The 24787-nt window shown below is 42.0% G+C and overlaps 1 protein-coding gene across 4 annotated transcripts in view; it reads right to left on the bottom strand.

The window, feature by feature from the left end:
- The window catches only part of CHD8 (chromodomain helicase DNA binding protein 8), a 133984-nt gene that overhangs the window by 93117 nt on the left and 16080 nt on the right, over positions 1-24787 (bottom strand). For all 4 annotated transcript variants that reach the window (XM_089687042.1, XM_089687046.1, XM_089687044.1 and 1 more), the window contains exon 2: positions 13750-14592. In XM_089687042.1, the coding sequence (XP_089543168.1) occupies positions 13750-14454 (705 nt within the window). In that variant the 5' untranslated portion in view covers positions 14455-14592. The remainder of the gene's footprint in view (positions 1-13749; positions 14593-24787) is intronic.

The following is a 24787-nucleotide window of genomic DNA, read 5'->3' as shown; positions in this document are numbered from 1 at the left end:
GTACCCATACGTCACTCTGGCTGTACTAACACAGGGGGTGCAGCGCTCTCACCCTCACAACTGCGTAATGAAGATCCTGGTGAACGAGACCCGGTGATCATGTGATAGCTATACGGGATGCCTGCAGCTACAGGTATCATCCTGGCATAGTTATTTTTCAGCTAGCGGTTGGTTGTCATGTAAAAGCAATCCTAGTGGCCAATTAGCGGCTGAATTGTTTTTACGAGCAGCGGGAAGGGACATCGCCCCCGCCCCCCCTCCTGCTGCCTTCCACAGTTTTCTTGGGCTCTCCTGTCCCAAAGACCAGAATGGCTCCAATCATCTCTATAGTCTAGGAGACCGGAAGCTACAAGCATTTAATCTCTTCAGGTTTCTCAAGATATAAAACAGTGCCGTTTTTAAATTGGGAAACCATCTGATCACACCGATTCTGGTGAGACGTAAGGGCAGAGGAGATATCTAGAGTATGATAGACCCCAGATTTCTCAAAAAAAGAAGATATGACAATGCCCATTGAAGTTATAGGGGATATTTGCATTCTCTGCGATAGCATTAAAAGTTATATATAAAAGGAAAAAAAACGGACAGTGTAAGGATATATCAAAAATAAAAAGTCAAAACTAAAAGCACCCTTGCCTCCCTGCACGTACAAACGTTGACCCCATGCTGGTATGTAAACAGTGATTGCACCATGCATGTGAGGTATAGCAGCGAATGTCAGATCAAGGGCAATAATTCTAGCAACTAGACCTCCTGTGTAAATATAAATTTGTGACCTGTAATAGGCTTTTAAAGCGTCGCCTATCAATAATAAAAATGTGTGTGTTTTGTTGCCATTGCATGGGCATGCGCAATTTTAAAGCATGTCATGTTTGGTATCTATTTACTCAGCGTAACATCATCTTTTATCAAACAATTGGACAATATATTTTGTTTTTGTGAATTCAAATTCTAAAAAGTGTATTTTTCTAGCAAAAAAAACTTTTTTCATGTTAACAAAAAGTGTCAGAAAAGAGTGGGTGATGTGTGGCATAAGCTACTAATGTTGGCCCTGAAAAGCCAGGATAGTAGAAGCACCCCCCCCCCCAAATGACCCCTTTTTGGAAAACACTCCAAGGTATTTGCCAAGTGGCCTGGTGAGTGTTTTGCAGATCTCATTTGTTGCCACATTTATGAAAAACGAAGAAAGAAAACAAAAAATGTCTTTTAATTCTTTTTCAAAACCCTGTGACAAAAATTATACCTGTAAAATGCTCACCATGCCTCTTATCAAATTCCTTGGGGTGTCTACTTTCCAAAAAAGGGGAGTTTGTACTATCCTGGCATTTTAGAGCCTCCGAAACGATGATAGGTGGTGGGGAAGTGATATGAGGAAATATGCCCTTTGAAAGCCTGAAAGTGGTCATTGGATTTTGGGGGCTTGTATGTAGCTAGGCTGCCAAAATGTCTCTCATGTGGTATCCCCATACTCGGAAGAAGTAGAAGAATGTGCTTTGGGGTGTTATTCCACATATACATGCATGAGCAATATATCATTAAAGTGACAACTATGTGGAAAAAAAAATATATGTACTAAATATAAAAATTTGTGGTACAAAATAAAATGTTCCATGGACTCAACATGCCTCTCTGCAAAATCCTTGGGGTGTCTACTTTCCAAAAGGGGTCACTTGTGGGGGGGGGGGGGGGGTTGTACTGTCCTAGCATTTTAGAACCTCAAGAAATGTGATAGGCAGTCAGAAAGTAAAAGCTACGTGTATATATATATATATATATATATATATACATATACATATACACACATACATATACATACATACACACACACACACATACATACCCACACCATAGTTTGTAGACACTATAACTTTCACACAAACCAATTAATATACATGTATAGAGATTTTTTGTTACCAAAGACATGTAGCAGAATATATTTTAGCCTACATTTATGAATAGCTGGGTTTATTGGATATTTTTTATAACCAAAAAGTGATAAATATATTTTTTTTCAAAATTTGCAGTCTTTTTGTTTATAGCGCAAAAATTAAAAACCGCAGAGGTGATCAAATACCACCAAACGAAAGCTCTATTTGTGTGAAAAAAAGGACATAAATTTAGTTAGGGTACAGTGTTGCACGACCGCACAATTACCAGTTGAAAAAACGCAGTGCCAAACAGCAAAAAATGGCCTGGAAAGGAGGGGGGGGGGGGGGTAAATCCTCTGGAGGGCAAGTGGTTAAAGGGCCGCTTGGAGGACTTTCCAACCAGGGCAGAGTTCACCCACCTGTAAAAACATGGCAAATGAGTGTGCAGAAGGTGGCAGCCTTAAAGAGCTGGGAAATAAAGGTTTGATGCTAAAAAGCCCACAATCCAGAAAGACCCAAGGCAAAACAAATAGGGTGTCAGGTTTATGGTTTGGGAGAAGAGGTTTTGGAACTAGGCAAAGGTAAGGCAGCACTATGCCTTCCTTGTTCTTACCATTGAGGTTTGGGTACAGTCCCAGGCAGGAGGTTTATAAGCACTTCTTCCATGCATTTCAGAAGAAAATTCTCTCAGCGGAGAGAGAGGTCCTATCAACTTTAGACACTAGTTGACAAATGAAGCAATGTTAGAAGTGGGAGAGGTTATGCAGGGCTGGGTCAAGTTTCGCCATTTGCCAGTGTCCAATGACCTGGAGGCGTAGCATAACCCAATGGTCTAAGAATTAACTCTGTCCTGGAATGTAGAATGAAGACCAAAGATTATATATAAACATATGCAGCTTATCAGTCCTTAAATACAGAATGCATTGGTTTCTTTTTTTTTTGGGGGGGGGGGGCTCGATTCACACCTATGCACTTTGCTTTTTAGTGGTTTCTGTATTGCTTTGTTTTTTTTCTGCTTTTTTTGGCCAATTTGTTGTTGAGCAGATTAAAAATGCATAAAAAATGCACTACATGCCATTTCTGCAGTGTCTCTTTTGAAGTCTATTGAACCAAAAATGCACCATTTTGCATAAAAAAAAAAGTCCAAAAATACAGAGGCTGAAAAAGGCATGTCCCACAGAAAACCATGTTGAATAGACTGTAGGGCATTTCTGCAAAAAGCACCAAAAACCGCATAGGTGTGAGCCAGATCTCAGATGCACTACCAAATTTGAATGGACTTGACTAACAAAACTAAAGCTAAAGTTTACTAAAAGAAAATGAATAAATATGGAGGGTGCATATCATCGCAACTACTTAGTGTGTATAGGTAAATTATACCTTGTTTTTTCCAGGACAATTTTTTTTACTATTGTTATGATCATTGCCATCAAAAGGAAATCTGGCACAAAAAAAAAAAAAGTAAAAATAAAAAATTTATGTAACTGTATATTCCTTAGTATTACCATAACCTACTGCCAAAAAAAAAAAAAAAAAAAAACCCACAACCCAAAAATGTAAACTGCTCCTGATTGCAGCGATCCTAAATGTGTATATATTTGTTGTTTGTACCTGTAGTAAAGCCCAGGAAAAATAGTGCACATCTTTCTTTCTTTTGTCCTACCTACATCACACTTACACTAAGCCTTGGTTCACATATATGTGAATTCGGATACGTTTTGAACTGTACTGATTCGCATGACATGTGAACGAAAAGGCTTTTCTGTGGAGCCCGTTCACATGTGTGGGCCGGCTGCAGTACGATTTGAAAAAGAGTCCTGTGCAATTTCCAATCTCAAACGCTTTAACAATTCGCACTGGAATCACACCTGAATTAAATTGCATTGGAATTTAAAATCTCACTGCAATTCTGCAATATGTGAACCTAGTCTTATGATAAGGGCCAGCATATTTTAGGTAGGCTAAAAAGATATTACTATTCCTGGCAAAAAACAACCCAAAATAAAAATGGGCCTGATGATCGCAGTGATCATACATGTGTATATTTGTTATTTCTACCTGTAGTAGGGCCAAGGGGAAAAAAAAACAACAAACCATGACCTCTGACCCTAACTTAGCTTTTTATATATATATATATATATATATATATATATATATATATATATATATATATATATATATATATATATATATATATATATTTGTAATTATGTATTTTTACACACACACACACACACACACACACACCTTTGTTTGCATTTCTCTCTTCTTGCTAGAAGAGAAAAATGTAATGTATAATTTTCTCCATTCAAGAGGAGGAGAAAAAAAAAAAAAAATAGGGGAGGGCAGGGCAGTGACTGCTCACTGTGATAGCCAAAAGAGAGGCTATCACAGAAGTCAGGAACTTGGGTATCAGGTCTTCTGGTTTGGGGTTTATAGTACAAGGCTCTCAGTTACAGCTCAAGCTTCATGCTGGAAGGGCACTGTGCAGTGTGCCCCCAGCACAAAAATAAGTATGCACTTATGCGGCGCCACAGATAAAGACCTACTACCGCAAGGCCGTAAATATTTGTGTACAGTTGGCGGTAACGGGTTAAACAGTACCAGGGATGTAACTTAGCAGCAATGAAGTGTGTCCCACGTGCTAGGGGTGTCTGTTGACCGTAGCAATCCTCAGTTCTCTGCCCCTGGCTACCAAGGGTGATCTTCTGGTGGTGCAGTGGTTAAAGTGTTACTAAACCCACAACAGTAAAATCAGTCTTTATATGCAGTAAAGCATGCTTGTTATACTCACTGTGGAACCTAAGGGGTTAATCCTCCGCACTGTGTAAAACCACAGTTTGGTCCTAACTTCTCTGATCCTCCCTTTCTTCCAGTGTCCTCCTCTTATCTCCTGATAAGACATATCATGTGGAGTCACTCTGCACATGCTCAGTTTGGTGTGTATTGCTAGGAGGTATTTTTTTTTTTCTTGGGAGAGGGCATGTGATCAGCACAGGGCCAATCAGCACTGTCCAGTCATAGGTCCGGGGTTCTGAATCCTCCTAATGCAAAACGACAACTCCTACAGGCTTTAACATGTGCTCGGCTTGACACTGATAAAAGTCACATGACTGCTCTAACTGCTGATGAAAAAGGTATTTAGCAGTTTATATTTACTAAAATAATTGCACTTCCATGTTTTGGGTACTGTGGGAGACCAAATATAGTGAATGCAGGGTCCTGGGTTTAGTAACACTTTATTATCAGTGGCTGTGCCTGTGAAAGGCATTCATCAAAAGTTCCAACTATGCCTACCTTTTCCGCCCTGTGTGCCATGTAAAACATATGTACAAACTTTTTTTGACGGGAGAAAACCGACTAGCCTTTCGCTCCAGTCCGCTAATCACGGAATGCTTTGCACTGTGGTAACCTATAGCACAGATGCTATGAATGGAGTACAGGACCACAAAAGGTGGAAATACAGTGAAGGACCAATAACTGAAGTGCCTTTTGAAAGAGTGGGAATGGATCTGGTGGGACCAGTAGTAAAGTCTGCCCGGGGCCATCAGCACATACTGGTTATACTGGATTATGCCACACGGTCTCCTGAAGCCATTCCCTTGTGTAATACCTCTGCTAAGACTATTGCCAGAGAGCTTGTCCAGGTATTTGGTCATGTGGGTATTCTAAAAGAGATATTAATGGATCAAGGCACGCCATTTATGTCCAGAGTCACAAAAGAATTGTGTAAGTTGGTCAAAATCTCCCATCTCTGTACCTCGGTACCACCTCCAAACCGATGGTCTTGTGGAGAGATTTAACAAGACGCTCAAGAATATATGTTAAAAAAGGTGGTGGACAAAGATGGGAGAAATTGGGATTTTGTGTTACCGTACCTCGTGTTTTCTATACGTGAGATACAGGTGAAGAAAATTACAGGTGAAGGAAGTATTTGATCCCCTGCTTATTTTGAATGTTTGCCCACTCGCAAAGCAATGATCAGTCTAAAAATTGAATGGTAGGTGTATTGTAACACTGAGACAGAATAGCAACAAAAAATTCAAAAGAAATGCATGTCTAACAAATTATGCACTGATTTGCATGTTCATGAGGGAAATAAGTATTTGATCCCCTATCATTCAGCAGGATTTCTGGCTACCAGGTGTCTTTCATACAGGTAACAAGCTGAGATTAGAAGCAGTCTCTTAAAAGGGAGTGCTGCTAATCTCATTTTGTTACCTGTATAAAAAAGACACCTGTCCACAGGAGCAATCAAACAATCAGATTCCAAACTCTCCACCATGGCAAAGACCAAAGAGCTGCCCAAGGATATCAGGGACAAGATTGGTAGCCCAGTTCAGCCTTGTGTAGGTCTACAAACTATCACCAAGCAGCTTGGTGAGAAGGTGACAACAGTTGGTGCAATCATTCGCAAATGGAAGAAACACAAAACAACTGTCAGTCTCCCTAGGTCTGGTGCACCATGCAAGATCTCACCTCGTGGAGTGAGAATGATCATAAGAATAGTAAGGAATCATTCCAGAACTACACGTTAGGATTTGTCAATGATCTCCAGGCAGCTGGGAACAGTCACCAAGAAAACAATTGGTAACACACTACGCCAACAAGGATTGAAATCCTGCAGTGCCTGCAAGGTCCCTCTGCTCAAGAAAGCACATGTTCAGGCCCGTCTGAAGTTTGCCACTGAACATGTGAATGATGCAGAGGACTGGTTGAGTGTTGTGGTCACATGAGACAACAATCGAGCTCTTTGGCATCAACTCAACTCGCTGTTTTCGGAGGAGGAGGAATGCGGCCTATGACCTCAAGAACACCATCCCCAACTATCAAACATGGTGGTGGAAACATTCTGCTTTGGGGTTGTTTTTCTGCTAAGGGGACAGGACAACTGTCAAATCTTGGGCGAGAACCTTCTTCCCTCAGCCAGTGCATTGAAAATGGGTCGTGGATGGGTGTTCCAGCATGACAATGACCCAAAACACACGGCCAAGGCAACAAAGAAGCACACTGAGGTCCTGGAGTGGCCTAGCCAGTCTCCAGACCTTAATCCAACTGAAAATCTGTGGAGGGAGCTGAAAGTTCAAGTAGCCAAACCTTAATGACTTGGAGAGGCTCTGCCAAGAGGAGTGGGCCAAAATCCCTCCTGAGATGTGTGCAAACCTGGTGGCCAACTACATGAAACGCTTGACCTCTGTGATTGCAAACAAGGGATTTGCCACCAAGTACTAAGTCATGTTTTGTGAAGGGGATCAAATACTTATTTCCCTCATGAACATGCAAATCAGTGCATAATTTGACAGACATGCATTTCTTTTGAATTTTTTGTTGCTATTCTGTCTCAGTGTTACAATACACCTACCATTCGATTTTTAGACTGATCATTTCTTTGTGAGTGGGCAAACATTCAATATCAGCAGGGGATCAAATACTTATTTTCTTCACTGTAGTTGACCCTTTTGACAAGTGTCTGTCACTGGGGCAGCCATTGATTTCAATTCCCACAGCCAAAGGGGTATCAGGGACAGAGGAATGAGAATTTCTACTGTAGACAGCCACCAACAAAAGACAGCCACCAAACACATAGAACACACTTCAATGCTGTAAAGAAGTGTCCCTGGTCAAAAACGGAAAAAAAAAAGGGCGGGAGCTGGGGGGGGGGGGGGGGGGTCACTAAACTTCAGCCTTACAGCCAGACTCCAGCTAAAACATTTTTAAGCAGATGTAAAAATAGAAATGAAAAGGCAAAAAGATTTGTATTTTGTATTTTTGTATTTGTACACACATACAAAATTATAAACAGCTTCCTCACTTTTTAACCACTTCCCATTCACCCATTGCACATAGGCCAGGAATTTTTAATTCATATCGCCTGACGCCCAGGACATGTAGTTCCGGGCACCGGGCAGGTAGTTTTTTTTTCAACCCTTGGCCGCAGCAGAGCTCACCTGTCAGGTTATTACTTTCTATTTCATACAGCCCACAGTTCTGGTCTCTGCTCCCCCTCCCCTTGTGTGAACCTCCCCCTGCCCACTGTCTCCCGGGCTCAGCCTGCCCATCTGCAGGCCCAGTTCATCTGCTCCCTTCCCCTTCTTGTCCTGACCAGGAAGTGACGTTGTGTCACTTCCGGGTCCCCGTTGAGAGATTTCCTTGATGGCCGGGAAAGAATGTAATGTCTCAAACAGAACATGTCTCAAAGAGTCAGGAAAAATCATCACGTAGGGGACTTTTTTTCCCCTACGTGATGGAAAAAAAAAAAAAAAAAAAAAAAAAAAAAAAGGTCCTTTTTTTTTTATAATTGTATAATAAAAAAAAAAAAAAAAATTCATAAAATAAAATTTTAGGCACCCCCCTCATATACGCACATACAAATGCAAAAGCACACATTGGGGCCCTATGCATGAAAACGTAGATTGAGAAATACATTACATTTCGCCACGCACGCCAGAATGAGAGCGATAATTCTAGTACCAAAACTCCTCTGTAACACTATACTGAAGACTTATAAAAGGGGCTGTAAAAGTGTCGCCTATAGAAAATATATACAAGGAAGAAAAGAATAAAAAGTGAGCGCTCTCCGGTCAGCAGGCAATGCACCGAAGGCAATCTCAGCAAGACCTTCCAAAATATACATAAATAAAAAGTGCGGCGCTAGTAAATTAAAGATCTAAAAAACACATATCTCAGATGATCTGAGAAACACACTGTGATATGTAGCACAAAAAGGTGATGGCTGATACATCAGGTGATATTATATGTCCAGACAAATTGTCGCAGGATCCTGCGTAAAAGCTTGATATACCAGGATCAAATAGTAAAAATGCGCACTCACCGGACGCGCTATAGATATGCGCATTTGATATATATCCACTGGAAATCTCTCATCTAGTGGGGAAGGTAGGTATCCATCTGGGAGCAGATGGTCCTGATGTTCCCTCTTAGTGGTATGTGGTAGGCAGCTTCCAGGTCCAGAAATCCCCTTAAGACTGGGTAGACTTTTCCTATGGATATAGAACTCCCTCCGGTGGCAATGGTGGGTAATAGGATATCCTGGAAGTTATTAGCTCCAATAGGAGCCAAAAAAGTGCCTCAGAGTGTAGTAGGTAAAATCAAGGAATTTATTTCAAAAATAGATGTCATAAAATTATGCAGGTAAAACAGTGTAGAAACACTTAAAACAATGGAATGAAATGCAAAGTGTAACTGACCCAAAAGTAAGGTCATATCAAGCTTTTACGCAGGATCCTGCGACAACTTGTCTGGACATATAATATCACCTGATGTATCAGCCATCACCTCTTTTTGTGCTACATATCACAGTGTGTTTCTCAGATCATCTGAGATATGTGTTTTTTAGATCTTTAATTTACTAGCGCCGCACTTTTTATTTATGTATATAGAAAATATAGGGTACTGAAGTTAGTCGCCATTTCACGAGCTTGCGCAAATTTAACAGTTTAAAAGTTTGACATACTGGATATCTATTTACTCGCTGAAACATCATCTTTATTTTACAAAAAAAAAAAAAAAAAGGGTAATTTATTGCTTTTTTGTGCTTTAAAATTAAGTGCATTTTTTACTGAAATTTTGCAGTAATATCATGCAACATAAACATTTTTAACTACCACTATTTTATTCTCTAGGGCATGTGCTTTCAGAAAATATATAATGTTTGGGAGTTTTGTGTGTTCTTCAGGCCTAAAATGATTTTTTAAACGTGTGCAAAAACCACAAAAACGGTTCTGGCAGCGAAGGGGATAAAAGGATAAGCCTGACACTCCCCTTTCCTCACAAGCACCCAATCAGTGCTCATCACACTGCAAGGTCTCTCCCCTCCCTGCTAGTCCTTGGGTGCAGTGCTGGAGACAGGCAGGGAAGAGGAGATAAACAGCGCAGTGTTTAAAATATTAAACGTTTAAGTCGTCATAAAGCCCCTTTTGTTTTTAAAAGCCCCAGACATTCCATAAAGCACCTCAGATTTAAGCACTTGCCTACAGGGCACTTATACCCCCTTCCTGCCCAGGCCAATTTTCAGCGCTGTCGCACTTTGAATGACAATTGCACAGTCATGCAACACTGTACCCATATGAAATTTTTATAATTTTTTTTTTTTTACACAGAGAGCTTTCTTTTGGTGGTATTTAATCACCTCGGGGTTTTTTATTTTTTGATAAACAAACCAAAAACTGAAAATTTTGAAAAAAAAATTTTTTTCGTTTGTTTTTGGTATAAAATTTTGTAAATAAGTGATTTTTTTCCTTCACTGATGTGCGCTAATGAGGCTGCAGTGATGGGTACTGATGAGGAGGCACTAGTAGGTGGCACCGACGGGCATTGACAGGCATCACTGATGGGCACTGAAAGGCAGCACTCATATATATGGCACTGATAGGCGGCACAGACAGGCGGCACTGAAAGGCAGCTCAGATGGGCACTGATGTAGCATTGATGTGCACTGGTAGGCACTAATATGTGACATTGATGTGCACTGGTAGGTACTGATATGTGGCATTGATGGACAATGACAGCTGGCACTGCTGGGGCTACAGCTACACTGATCATCAGGGCAAACTGATCATCAGTGCCCTGATGATCTGTGTACATGTCCCCTCCGAGGAATGCCAATCACCAGCTCTCCTCTCGAGCTGTTAGCATGACAGCTCGTGAAGAGAGAAATGCCGATAACCGGCATTTCCCTATTTACATGTGAGCAGCTGTGATTGGACACAGCTGATCACATGACCGAGCCGACATCTTTGGGTCTTTCTGTTGCTCGGTGATCCGCTGTGTCCGAGGGACACAGCGCACCACCGATCGCAACGCAGCACGCTCTCGGAGCAGCACATGTGCTGTTAGAGTGGGAGGATGTCATATGACGTCCTCCCAGAACGAGAGAACTGCCTTGCGCCCGTCATTACCTTATATGGCAGGCGGGAGGCAGTTAACAAGGGTTTTGGTTCATGTTTTTTTTTTTCTATCTGGACAACTAGATTGTCATGAGGGACAAGTGGATTGGAACTCCAATTTAGTCCCTGGACAATTAGTTTTTACAAAAATTTCAACACCCCTGTACACAGTGGACAGGAAGCTTTGCCGATGTGGGCCAATGTACCTTTACATCAGCCCGCATAGGCTGCTCCTGCGCGGCTCACAGAGTGCGCACCCGGGATCCCGGCAATCACTATATCGCCTGGACAAAGCAGACAGCATTACCGCTGTTTCTGGGCAATCACATGGTGTTTTACCATGTGACTGCTGTGACCAATCACAGCACTCATATTGTAAACACTGGAAAGTGAAAGTAAAGATCGCTTCTCTTTGCTGTCACTGAGGAGCAGAGAGAAGTGATCCTGCAGCCTGCAAGTGTACAGCAGCCTGTCAGGCTGCTTGTATACACACACACACACCACAGCGCCGGCCACCCCAGTGTCAGTTTAGGGCCCCTGATCACTGCCCCAGAATATCTATAATAAATAAATGCAGCCAGCTCCTGTCACAGTGAGCAAAAAATCATCCCCATACATCACACCAATGTCCTGATCACCACCATACCCACACCCTGATCACTGCCATACCCCATACACCAGCATCCCAATTACCGCCATACCAGCGTCCTGATTACTGCCACCATACCCTATATCAGCATCCTGACCGCCACCATACCCCCATACCAGTGTCCTGACCGCCACCATGCCCCATATCAATGTTCTGATCACCCCGATATCAGCATCCTGATTACTCCTATACCAGTGTCCTGATCACCACTATACCTGATGACAGTCATACCCCATACCAGTGTCCTGATCACTGCCATGCCACATACCAGCGTTCGGCATGTTAGGGTCTCAATTCATCAATTTTCAAATATATGTCCCATAGTTTGTAGACTATTGTTTTCACACAAATGAAATATGCACTAATTTTGTTTTTTGGTTTTTTTACCCCAAAAATGTAGCAGAATACATTTTGGCCTAAATTTATGAAGAAATAAAATTTTGCAAATAAATAATTTAACAAACTGAGCAAAACATTTTTTTTCTAAACTTTTCAGTATTTTTTATTTATAGCTAAAAAAAAAAAAACCAAACAGTGGTGATCAAATACCACCAAAAGAAAGCGGTCTAAAAAAAAAAAAAATAAAAAAAAAAATTTCATATAGGTGCAGTGTTGCAGGACAGAGTAAATGACACTCAAAATGTGATAATGCTAAAAACTGAAACCTCAGCTGCATAGAGATGAGAGTGGAGAAACATCAGCACAGTGATCTTCCCAGTGGATGGCTGTGAAGGGGAGGGAGGGGTGCATGTCAGTATAAGTCTGAACACTGGAGGAGAGCAGGCCAAGCTTCTAGTACAGCTAGAGAACTGATCACTCTGTGCTCTCATGCCTAGTGTGGTCACTTTTTAATAGGAAAGCAGAGGGAAGGAATACCGGTGATTTCAGACAAAGGAAGCAATGCAAACAGAACAAGATACTTTTTTTCCCATACAAGTATATTGTACCGCAAGCACATCAGGATAATGAAATGTTGTGTTTACATATTCTTTAACCACAAGCCTACCGGGCACTTATACCTCCTTCCTGCCCAGGTCAATTTCCAGCTTTCATCGCTGTTGCACTTTGAATGACAATTGCGCAGTCATGCAACACTGTACCCATATGAAATGTTTATTTTTTTTTTGTGACAGATAGAGCTTTATTTTGGTGGTATTTAATCACCTCTGGGTTTATTTTTTCTTAAACCAAAAACCACTGAAAATTTTGAAAACAAACGTTTTTTTCTTAGTTTTTGTTACAAAATTTTGTAAATAAGTGATTTTTCTCCTTCACTGATGTGCGCTAATGAGGCTGCAGTGATGGGCACCGATAGGCTGCACTGATGGACACTGATGAGGAGGCACTGGTAGGTGGCACTGATGGGCATTGACAGGCAGCACTGACTGGCACTGTTAGGTGGCACTGAAAGGCAGCTAGCTCAGATGGGCACTGATATGTGGCATTGATGTGCACTGGTAGGCACTGATATGTGGCATTGATGGGCACTGGCACGTGGCACTGACAGCTGGCACTGCTGGGGCTACACTGATCATCAGTGCTCTGATGATCAGTGTACATGTCCCCTCTGCGGAATGCAGATTACCGCCTCTCCTCTCGAGCTGTCAGCATGACAGCTCGAGAGGAGAGAAATGCCGATAACTGGCATTTCCCTGTTTACATGTGATCAGCTGTGATTGGACACAGCTGATCATATGACTGAGCCGACATCTTTGGCTCTTTCCGTGGATCGGTGATCTGCTGTGCCCGAGGGACACAGCGCACCGCCGATCGCTCCGGGAGCCGCGCATGTGCGGTTAGAATGGGAGGACATCATATTACTATATGGCGGGCGGGAGCAGGGGCAGACTGACAACTCATGGGGCCCCCGGGCAATAGGGGAACATGGGGCCCGTGTCCTTGCCCAAACTCAAAAAAGCCTATGAAAAAGGTACCAGGGGCATCTCATGGGGCCCCCTACTGACCCCGGGCCCTCGGGCAGTGCCCGAGTTTCCAAATGGTCAGTCCACCCCTGGGCGGGAGGTGTTGAGCAGAAATAGGGGTTTCCCCCCCCCCCCCCCCCTTTTTTTTTTGGAGAAAGGTTTTACATAACTTAAAGCTGAACATTGTAAGCACCTCTGTCAGTGTTAAATGGTTTGTTTGTCTCAACCCTCTAATTGACATTATTGCTGGACATCTTGGTTTCTTAAAGGATGTAGAAAAAAAAAAAAAAAAAAATCCAGACAGATCGACAAGTAAAGACACCAAAAGAAAAACAAACAGAGGCACCTAAAATAGGAAACACACCAGAGATATATATAGTAAAGTGTATGAACATTTATTCTACCTGCTGAGGAGTGGACGTCAACGTGACTGCCGGTTTGACGCTTGCATTGCCATCACTACCAACTGAAGTTGCTGATGTGCGCACTGGTTGTAGCAATAACTGTCGAACAGGTCTCACTGTACCAGGCTGTCCTGCTGGACTTGGAACTTTGGCCAGTACTGTATTCCCAGATACAATGGATACTCCAGGTCTCAGTTGGGTTCCTGTAAGCACCTTAGCAATGGTTACTTTGCCTCCGTTAGCTGTCTGTCCAGGAGTAAGAGTTTGAATTTGTGTCACAGGGACACCACTAACAGTCATTCCTGGTGGGGCTTTTAGAATCATAATTTTTGGAGCTGTAGGTGTGGCTGTTGTATGCGGCTGTTGTGCTGCTGTAGTTACAGTCAATGGTGTGCCCATAAAGGGGTTTCCTTGGTTCAGAGGTTCCTGGTTGATGATTGGTTGAGAGGGAAGCACCGGTTCTGGTGGGAGAATAGGAACAACATTTCCTGACAGCACCTGAGGCTGTATTCGCTCATTTACAACTGAAATTGCATGCCCAGGTCCTCTATCTGTTGCAAGCTGTTCTAGAGGCTCTAGGACATTGCCTAAGCCAAGAGCTTCATCAATAGTATCTGGTCCATCTCTGGTAAATGAGTCACTAGTTAGAGAATCCAACCCAAATAGGTTAGGGTCATCAAACAGGTCCATTATCGGGTCAGCCATATTTGGCGTCTTTAAAAAACAAAAAGATGGCGGGGAAGGCTAACAGCCTTCCCCTTGGGACACAGAGCAAAGAAGAAGGGACCTTAGTCACTCAATGTCACGGGACGATGAAACAATGAACAAAGCCAGGATAGCAGTCTAAAAAAAGAAAAAGAAAACATATTAACACTTTTGATAAAGGTTTTACATACATAATTTTTTTTTTTTTTGGAGACATTCCCTACAACAGGAATTTAAAGTACATCTATGTTCAAAAACTAAAATCATATTTATTGCATATTGTATTTCAATTAGTTCTTGTCAATTTCTGGGCAGCACAGTGGCTAAGTGGTTAGCACTTCTGTCTGGCAGTACTAGGGTCATTGGTTCGAATCCCAGCCACGGCACCACCTGCCTGGAGTTTGCATGTTCTCCCTCTGCCTGCGTGGGTTTCCTCCAGGTACTCCGGTTTCCTCCCACACTCCAAAGACATGCTGGTAGGTTATTTGGATCCTGTTGAAATTGGCCCTAGTATGTGTATGTATGAATGTGAGTTAGGGACCTTAGATGGTACGCCCCTTGAGGGTTAGGGACGGATGTGAATGTACAATATATATGTGAAGCGCTGCGTAAATGGACGGCGCTATACAAGTACCTATAATAATAATAATTTCTATTAATCTCAATGATCTTGGTTTGTAAAACATACTTCCTGAAGATCCCCACACATTTACTTGCAACGTCTCGCCCTCAACAAACTACACATACCTGCCTGCTCAGTGATCTCTGAAACGTAAATGGAGCTGTGCATGCACAGTTCAGCTTACAGCAGCCGGCCCAATCCCCTTGTGTGGGAATAACTAGCTCCTGCACATGCGCAAGAGTGTCGTCATCCTTCCCCAACCAATGAAGATGGCCGAAAACCAGTACAGAGGAGAGGATATCAGCACTGGCCAGGGACTGTTGGAAAGGAGCTGCCACCGATGACTTGGTGCTAGATACCACAGCATACCTTCCCAAGTAATATGCAAACCAAAAGTCTCACCTGAAAGTGACACTAAGCGATATCCCAATTCTCCAAAAATATTCAGCCATGGAAGACTACGGCAGCAGTAACATTTCTACTTCAAAGTCGGTGTACACCTCAGACATGGAATAGGAACAAACCATATCCCTCTTTAGTGTGCACTTGGCTCAATTAAGAACACTAAGTCACTTCTCTCTGCTGCTTCGTTCCTCTGCTATCAGCATGAATCACTTCTGACAAATTTTCATGACACCAAAAAATAAATAAATAAATATGACGGGGAGGGACCTCCAGCAGAATGACAGCCTCAGCTCTTTCCATGTGTGGAGGGGGTGTGCGTCTTCCCTCCAATCAGCTCTCAGAGCTCTCCTTACTTAGCTCTGCAGTGTGTAACTTCAGCTCTCTACCCCCTTTTTTCTGAACTCTCAGACAAGCTTTATAAATTTTGGACTTTGAACAGACAGAGAAGAGAAAACTGCAGATAGACCGCTACAACTTATGTAGGAGGATTGGTTTCATTTTTGTATCAACAGAGGTTGGTCACTTCACTGGGTATGCATAAGGGTTTACAAGCACTTTACATTGACTCTTAACCAATTTAAATACTCTGCTACAACATTACTCTAAAAACTTTCCATTTCTCCAGTTTTTTTTTTATTGTTTCACATATACTTTCTGTGTAGCAGCTAAAACGTATCAACCTACAGTTCCTTATAAGAGAGGCCCATTACAAACGTAGCATTTGATACAGAGCACAGAAGAAATAAAAGTATTTAAATTATTTAAATACGGCTATGTGTACAATTGGTGCAAGACATAGTTGATCCAGTGCATTTATAAAAGGGATTGAATTTATTTGTTTGAGAGAAAAAAATTATCCAAATGTGACAATTTAATATTTTGTTCTAAATAACAGCTATTTATTTATTTTAAATAGAAGTGGTATTAAACCCGAAACCAAGAATGTAATATACTGCAGCTTACCAATCATTAGATGTGGTGGCTGCATTAGTTGTTTTTTCCCACCTGGTGATCTGGCCAGTAACACACCTCATGTATAAAAGAGTGCCTTCAGTCTGGAAGAAGCATAGGGGGCACTTTTGGACAGCAGCATTGTCAGTCTGGCGGGATTAGTGTATCTAAATCTGCTAGTACACCTAACAAATTGAAGCCAAACTCCAACTAAGGCCCTTTTCATACTTGCAAACCGTTTGTCTTTTTTCATCCACCCATTAATGGATGGAAAAAAAAAAAAAAAAAAAAAAAAACCAGACATCAATGCATCCCTATGTAAAAACGGATGACCATCCGTTTACATCCATTTATGTCCACTTTGCTAGCATCCTTTTATTTATTTTTTTTTAATTAACTGATTAAAGTCTTTTTGCTCCTTTAAAAAAAAAAAAAAAAGGAAAGGATGAAAAACAGATGTAAACACGCAAACGGTCTATTTTTGCAAAGGTTGTCAGGAGCTGGCACCCACTGGCGTCCTAACAACCAGTGACTCATCTCTACTAAAAAAAAAAAAAGAAGAAAACAGACTGAACGAGGGTGGGGAGGCTGTGTGTACTACAGACAAGGTGGGGGGGGGGGTGCAGAGAAAGGCAGGAAATGAGAGGAACAGTGTATACAGTGAGGGAGCAGTGTACACAGACAGACTCCCTCACTTGCACTGTCAATGCTGGTTTTAAATGTAATTTCTGGCTCCCCCCCCCTCCCCATTTACTTTATAGCGCTGAAGTCGCCACTAAAGTAAACAGAGGGGTGGTGTCGCTGGGTGATCCCACCCCTTTATTTACTTTAGTGGCAGGGCAAATGACTTCTCGGCTTCCTCACTGTATACATTGTCCCTCTCCTCTTCCTGCAAACACTAAGCCCCTCCTCACCCTCACAAAGAGGACCTGTCACTTACAGTGGGGCAAAAAAGTATTTAGTCAGCCACCAATTGTGCAAGCTCTCCCACTTAAAAAGATGAGAGAGGCCTGTAATTGGCATCATAGGTAGACCTCAACTATGAGAGACAAAATGAGAAAAAAAAAATCCAGACAATCACATTGGCTGATTTGGAAAGAATTTATTTGCAAATTATGGTGGAAAATAAGTATTTGGTCACCTACAAACAAGCAAGATTTCTGGCTCTCACAGACCTGTACCTTCTTCTTTAAGAGGCTCCTCTGTCATGCACTCATTACCTGTATCAATGGCACCTGTTTGAACTTGTTATCAGTATAAAAGACACCTGTCCACAACCTCAAACAGTCACACTCCAAACTCCACTATGGTGAAGACCAAAGAGCTGTCGAAGGACACCAGAAACAAAATTGTAGACCTGCACCAGGCTGGGAAGACTGAATCTGCAATAGGCAAGCAGCTTGGTGTGAACAAATCAACTGTGGGAGCAATAATCAGAAAATGGAAGACATACAAGACCACTGATAATCTCCCTCGATCTGGGTTCTACGCAAGATCTCACCCCCAGGGGTTAAAATGATCACAAGAACGGTGAGCAAAAATCCAAGGACCACACGGGGTGGACCTAGTGAATGACCTGCAGAGAGCTGGGACCAACGTAACAAAGGCTACCATCAGTAACACACTACGCTGCCAGGGACTCAGATCCTGCAGTGCCAGACGTGTCCCCCTGCTTAAGCCAGTACATGTCTGGGCCCGTCTGAAGTTTGCTAGAGAGCATTTGGATGATCCAGAAGAGGATTGGGAGAATGTCATATGGTCAGATGAAACCAAAATAGAACTGTTTGGTAGAAACACAACTCGTCATGTTGGAGGAGAGAGAATGCTGAGTTGCATCCAAAGAACACCATACCTACTGTGAAGCATGGGGGTGGCAACATCATGCTTTGGGGCTGTTTCTCCACAAAGGGACCAGGACCACTGATCCATGTACAGGACAGAATGAATGAGGCCATGTATCATGAGATTTTGAGTGCAAACCTCCTTCCATCAGCAAGGGCATTGAAGATGAAACGTGACTGGGTCTTCCAACATGACAATGATCCCAAACATACCGCCCGGGCAACGAAGGAGTGGCTTCGTAAGAAGCATTCCAAGGTCCTGGAGTGGCCTAGCCAGTCTCCAGATCTCAACCCCATAGAAAACCTTTGGAGGGAGGTGAAAGTCCGCGTTGCCCAGCGACAGCCCCAAAACATCACTGCTCTAGAGGAGATCTGCATGGAGGAATGGGCCAACATACCAGCAACAGTGTGTGCCAACCTTGTGAAGACTTACAGGAAACGTTTGACCTCTGTCATTGCCAACAAAGGATATATAACAAAGTACTGAGATGAACTTTTGATATTGATCAAATACTTATTTTCCACCATAATTTGCAAATAAATTCTTTCCAAATCAGCCAATGTGATTGTCTGGATTTGTTTTCTCATTTTGTCTCTCATAGTTGAGGTCTACCTATGATGCCAATTACAGGCCTCTCTCATCTTTTTAAGTGGGAGAACTTGAACAATTGGTGGCTGACTAAATACTTTTTTGCCCCACTGTATATGCGATCACATAGGAGACTATTGGTCCCCTATGTGATAACAATAAAATCAGAAGTTTAAAAAAAATATTTTTTTTTTTAATAAGGACACAAAACTAAAAAAAAAAACCTCAAAAAAAGTGAGCCTCCCCATACCTACATACTCAGGCATACTTAAAAAATGCAACTGTTGGGTGGTAATTGTGCTACACATGCTACATATCACCACGCACATGAGAGTGAGACAGGGATGCTGAATTTCTATCACCCGACGCCCAAGACATGTCATTTCGGGCGTTGGGCAGGTAGCTTTTTTCAACCCTTAGCCCAGGGCAAACCTGTCAGGTGGAAGCATTCAGGCGGCAGTGCTGCCGACCGATTGCTTTCACACAGTCCACAGTGCCAGCCTCTGCCACCCCCCCCCCTTCACCGCTCGCCAAGTCCCCTGGGCTCCGCTTGCCCATCTGTGCCCATCTGCAGGCCCAGGACTGGCTCAGTGTGCGCCGGCATCTAGAGGGGAGGGAGGAGAGTAAACAGGCCCATTCCCCTTCCCTTCTTGTCCTGACACGCAAGTGATGTCAAACCTCCAGGTCCCCATTCACAGAATCCCAGAAAAAAATGCAATGCAGTGTGATGTATACTGCATTACATTACGGGGAGCATAGGGGAGACATGCAGGGTCTAAGACCCTGCATGTCTCATTAAAGCGAATCTGTCACCAAAAAAATCATCACATAGGGGACTTTTTGTCCTCTATGTGATAAAAAAAGACAAAAAAGTTAAGTAGAATTTTTTTTGAGTAATAGTAAAAAAAAAAAAAAAAAAAAAATCAAAAGGTGCACCCAAGCACATAACATCCCCTCAAAAGGAAAAAAAAAAAAAAAAAAAAAAAAAATTGGAGCCCCCCCCCCCCCCCCACATATACACATGTACAAAAGTAAAAGCACACGCCAGGGAACCTATGCATGAAACTGTCGATTGCGATACTCATCAACGCGCACGCCAGAATGAGAGCAATAATTCTAGCACCAGATCTCCTCCGCAACCCTAAACGGATGACCTATAAAAAAGGTCTTTAAAATTATATATATATATATATATATATATATATATATATATATATATATATATATATATATATATATATATGGTACTGAAGTTTGTCGCCATTTCACCAGCGCACGCAAATTTAAGGTTTGACATGTTGGATATCTATTTACTCAGTGGAACCTCATAGTTTATATTTTACGAAAAAAATGGGTAATTTATTGCTTTTTGTGCCCTAAAGTTAATTTTGTGTATTTTTTACTGAAATTTTGAGCCTTTGCGATATCAAACGACATAAAAAAAAAAAATCGGAACTACCACTATTTTATTCTCTAGGTTCTCCGATTTCAGAAAATATATCATGTTTGGGGATTTTGTATAATATTCAAGCCTAAAATGATTTTTTAAACGTGTGCAAAAAAACGCAAAAATAGCTCTGGCAGCAAAAGTGATCAAGGATAAGCCCGACACTCCCCTTTACTGACAAGCACCCAATCAGTGCTCATTACACTGCAAGGTCTCTCTCCTCCCTGCTTGCTACCGGGTGCGGTGCTGGAGACAGGCAGGGAGGTGAGGAGGTAAAACGGATAATGTTCAAAAAATTAAACGTTTAAGTCACCATAAAGCCTCTTTTCATTTTAAAAGTCCCAGACATTCCTAACAGCACCTCAGATTTAAATATGGTTTGGGTTAAAATGGATTTTTTTTTTTTTGATCAGGAGAAGCAGATTGGGACACTGATTTAGTTCCTGCACAAGCAGTTTTTTTAAAAACAAAATTTCCAAACCCCTGGTGAGATCAATAATTTTAGCACCAGAGCTCATGGATAACACTAAACCTGTAGGGGCCTTTAAAGCATAACCTAAGGAGAATATGGGCTATTTACATTTTTTCACGGTTTCAAGGGTGCACGCAATTTTAAAGCTTGATATGTTGGGTATCTATTTACTCGGTGCAACTTTATCTTTTATATTTTACAAAAAAATTGGGTAAATTGTGTTTGTGTGCCCTAAAATTAACTTGAATGTATTTTTTACCGAAATTTTGCACTTTATAAACCGTTGTGCTGGGATCATGGGACAAAGAAAATTGGAGCTACCACAAATTTATTTTCTAGGGTGTCTGCTTTCAGAAAATATGTTGGGGGTTTTAAGTATCCTTCAGGCCTAAAAAAAAAATGGCTCTGGGACTCAAGTGGTTAAGTGGATGGAAAAAACTGATCCATTTTTTCTTTGAAAAGAACCTGACTGAACTGATGAAATGAACAGTCCACAAATGTGAAAGGGGCCTAATGCTTTATAAGCAGTTACAGCAACAGTTTATTTTCCTTATGAGATAAAAGGGTTACATAAAGAAAAGTTCATCGTTGTGGGCACCCGTCTGCATTGAATGGTTTGTCTCACCCTGTAAGTTATACTTTTGGAAGAGAGTTTGTTTAATGCAGCGATCAAATCCAAGAACTGGTAAGCTGCAATATAATAAATGCTTGCTTTTGGTTTTAAAAGAGAAGTACTGGAAAAGAAAAAAAACAGACAGACATACTCACCTAGGTGGATGCAGCATCGGTCCGCTGCTACATCTGTTCCCTGACGGCTCTAAGACCGTGAACTGAGGAATCAATGATCACTCAGTTTTCAGTGAGCAGAGAGTCAGTGACTGACTGGAATGCCGGGATGTGGAGGGGAAGGGAGTGGCTGGCTTCAGGCATCTGGGTGGATCCTGACATTAAAGTCAGGATCTCTCCAGAGCATGGACTGGCTTAGTGATGTCAGCCAACAGCCTGCTGTTTGCTGAAAATGGGTCACAGGAGTGCAGAACTAAGTGCACTCCTGTGATCCACAGAAGTAAAACCAAAAGAGCTTTGGCCTTACTTCTCCTTTACTACCGCTTTAAGTCCCAGTGTTCTTTGGTCTGAAATTAAATATTTAACTAAAGCCCAACTCCTGCCAAAACTTTTTTATTTAAAGTTCTGGATAGGCTTGAGAAAAGAAAAGTTGGACATTGAATTTCAGCTAGTTCCAAATAAACCGCATAGTAGGTGGCCCTGTCAGCTCCCTCCTGTTTGGATCCTTCAATTAATCAAAGGATGTCAGACTGAAAAAAAAAAAAAAATTGGTGGCTGAACAGTGGTTGCATCCAATCAGATGCAGTCTTGATCACTGATGCTGGCTGTCATAATAAAATAGCTGGCCGGCATTACAGATTCATTCATCTGTGCTCTGTCGCATGGATCCAGGAATCTGTTAGATTTTTTAACAGATCAAGCTGATCATACATGGATAGGAAATCAAACAAAAGCAAGGAGTCGCTAGACCGATAGTTCTATTTTCGCACAGTTTGCGTGGTTACTGCGTCAGTCGATTACTATTTTAAGATCAAAAATGAATAACCATAGTGGAAAATTTCTTTCAGTTTTCTAATCATCTGTAGGCTGTTCGAATAAAAAAAATTTAAGTGAAATTTTATTTCACTTTATCCATGAATTTTGATACACAGGATGAACTTTAAGAAGTTGCACTTTAATATTGAATGTTTTTTATTTAAATTTTGCATGAATTTTTGTCCTTAGATTTATTTATTCAGCATTTTTGCACAAGGGATAAGTTTGCACATATTTTGAGGTACATCATATAGGCGATCGTACACGTTATAGAACATACAGTGCTATACTTTACTTTATCCCAACCTTATTTTACACACAGGTGCACAGCAGTTTGGGTGTAGCCCAGGTGCAGTGCAATTTCGCTCCACATTTTACATGTAGTTCACATCTTCTATTAGACTGTGCAGAGTATTACACCTGTGGGTGCAATCTCAGGCTCCTGCAGACTCTCAGGACAGCAGTCTGCCTGTACCTCGTACGGACAAGGCAGTTACTTTAGAGCCGGAAAATTAATGCATTTCCCTGGTGCCTTCATGGCAGCCTACATGTGGCAATTGCTCTGCCCCCAGACAACAGAATATATTAAAAAAAAAAAAAAAAAAAAAAAAGAAATTTGTACCCCAAATGGGACTTGCTGTTAGTGCTAAACTTTCTCGCGGCTCCCCTCCGCACCAACAGGAAGCTGCTGCTCTCTGGAGGAGTTCACAGTGAATGCAGCCTTCTTAGTGGTCGTTACTTCGGGGTGCTGAGTCTCAGAAACTCATGCTCTAGGCCAGGGTTTCTCAACCACGGTTCCGTGAAACCCTAGGGTTCCTCCAGAGGTTGCCAGGGGTTCCTTGAGCAATTTTTGCCTCTCAGGTAAGTTCCCACTGACATTGATCTTTTAGCTATCTGTAAAGGGGTAATTCTTCCCAATGACCAGAAGTGTAAGGAGCATTCTTACCTCTGACTATCATACTAATGTATCATAAATTGTAGATAAAGTCATTTTTAGCAGGGGTTCCCGGAGACTGGAAAGTTATGTCAAGGGTTCCTCTACGTTGAAAAGGTTGAGAAAGGGATCTCGAGAGCCTAGAGCAACCTATGTCGTGTTCTATCCAGACAGAGTAGCCCTTCAGCCTATCCATAAATTCATACCTAAAGTTCCATCTAAATACCACTTCAGCCAGGAACGGGTCCTGCCGGCATGATTCAAAGTCGCATGATCTGGATGTGGCAAGAGCTCTAAAATCAGGCAGGCAGCATCAAACCGCACAATAGCGAGCTGGATTGTGCCGATCATTCGCACAGCCTACTAGGCATCCTGTTCCTCAGGAAGTGAATGCACACTTGACAAGAGGGATGTCATAGTCATGGGCAGTCCTGGCAAGGGTTTCCCCGAAGATGATCTGCAGGGCAGCAAGCTAGTTTTTGTTCTCTACGTTTATGCCCTATTACAGCTTGTCTCATCTCCAGATATTTTGGGAGGAAGACCTTAAAATTTTCTGTTTCATAATAATCAATTAAACTCTTTGATATAAACAGCATTTCCCTCCCTAGCAGTGAGTTATTTACCATATGTATGCGGCCTTGAAGGCACCAGGAAATGGCAAACTGAATACTTACCTTTCCATAATTTTCCTTTCCTGGTGCCTATCCATGGCAGCATATTTTTTCCATCCCTCATTCTTATCCTTGTGGCTAGTGGAGTCTAATTACGAGAATGGGGCAGCGTTTTTCTTTTTTTTTTTGTTTTATAGAGCTACATTGATCTTGTGGGTTGTCCAGGGTTGCAGAAACTACCATATGAATTCTGCCATGCATAGGCACCAGGAAAGGAAGATTACGGAAAGGTAAGTATTCAGTTTTACATTATGAGAGAGCTCACCAGCACCCTTGTAGTTCATTGAGAACTACAAGCCATCAGCCGCAATGGCTGATGGCACTTGTAGTTTATCCATTCACGGGAAATGATTTTCAAATTGTGACATTGGGTGCTTGGAAAGGGTCCCCTGCCTGTTGTCATGGGGTGGGGGGAGGCTACAGATGCTGGAACATGTTACATGTTTCAACCTAAAAACAGGTGAAAAATGTAACATGTTGCAAAGGTGAACTTAGCCTTTAAAGTGATAGGAAAGTTTTGTTTAAAAAAAAAAAAAAAACGGAAAGAAGAGGCTATACTTACCTGCTCTGTGCAATGTTACTGCACAGAAAGGTTCTTTATCTCCTATTCTTAAAGTCTGTCAGGTGCCTCCTTGCAGGTAAGTGTTTCACCCTAAAAACGGGTGGAAAATGCAACATGTTCCAAACGTGAACTCATCCTTTAGGTCTCGTTCACACTTGGCTGTTTACCAACGCTTGCCAAACGCCCCTATAGCGTTTGGCAAGCGTTGGTCCGGCGTTTGCGGAGCGTTTAACGATG

This window comes from Staurois parvus, unplaced genomic scaffold (assembly GCF_062004578.1).
Source record: "Staurois parvus isolate SC_StPar_1 unplaced genomic scaffold, SC_StPar_1.0 ptg000415l, whole genome shotgun sequence".
NCBI lineage: Eukaryota > Metazoa > Chordata > Amphibia > Anura > Ranidae > Staurois > Staurois parvus.
Note: the sequence above shows the minus strand (reverse complement) of the source record. Positions and strands in the feature narration are given on the sequence as shown.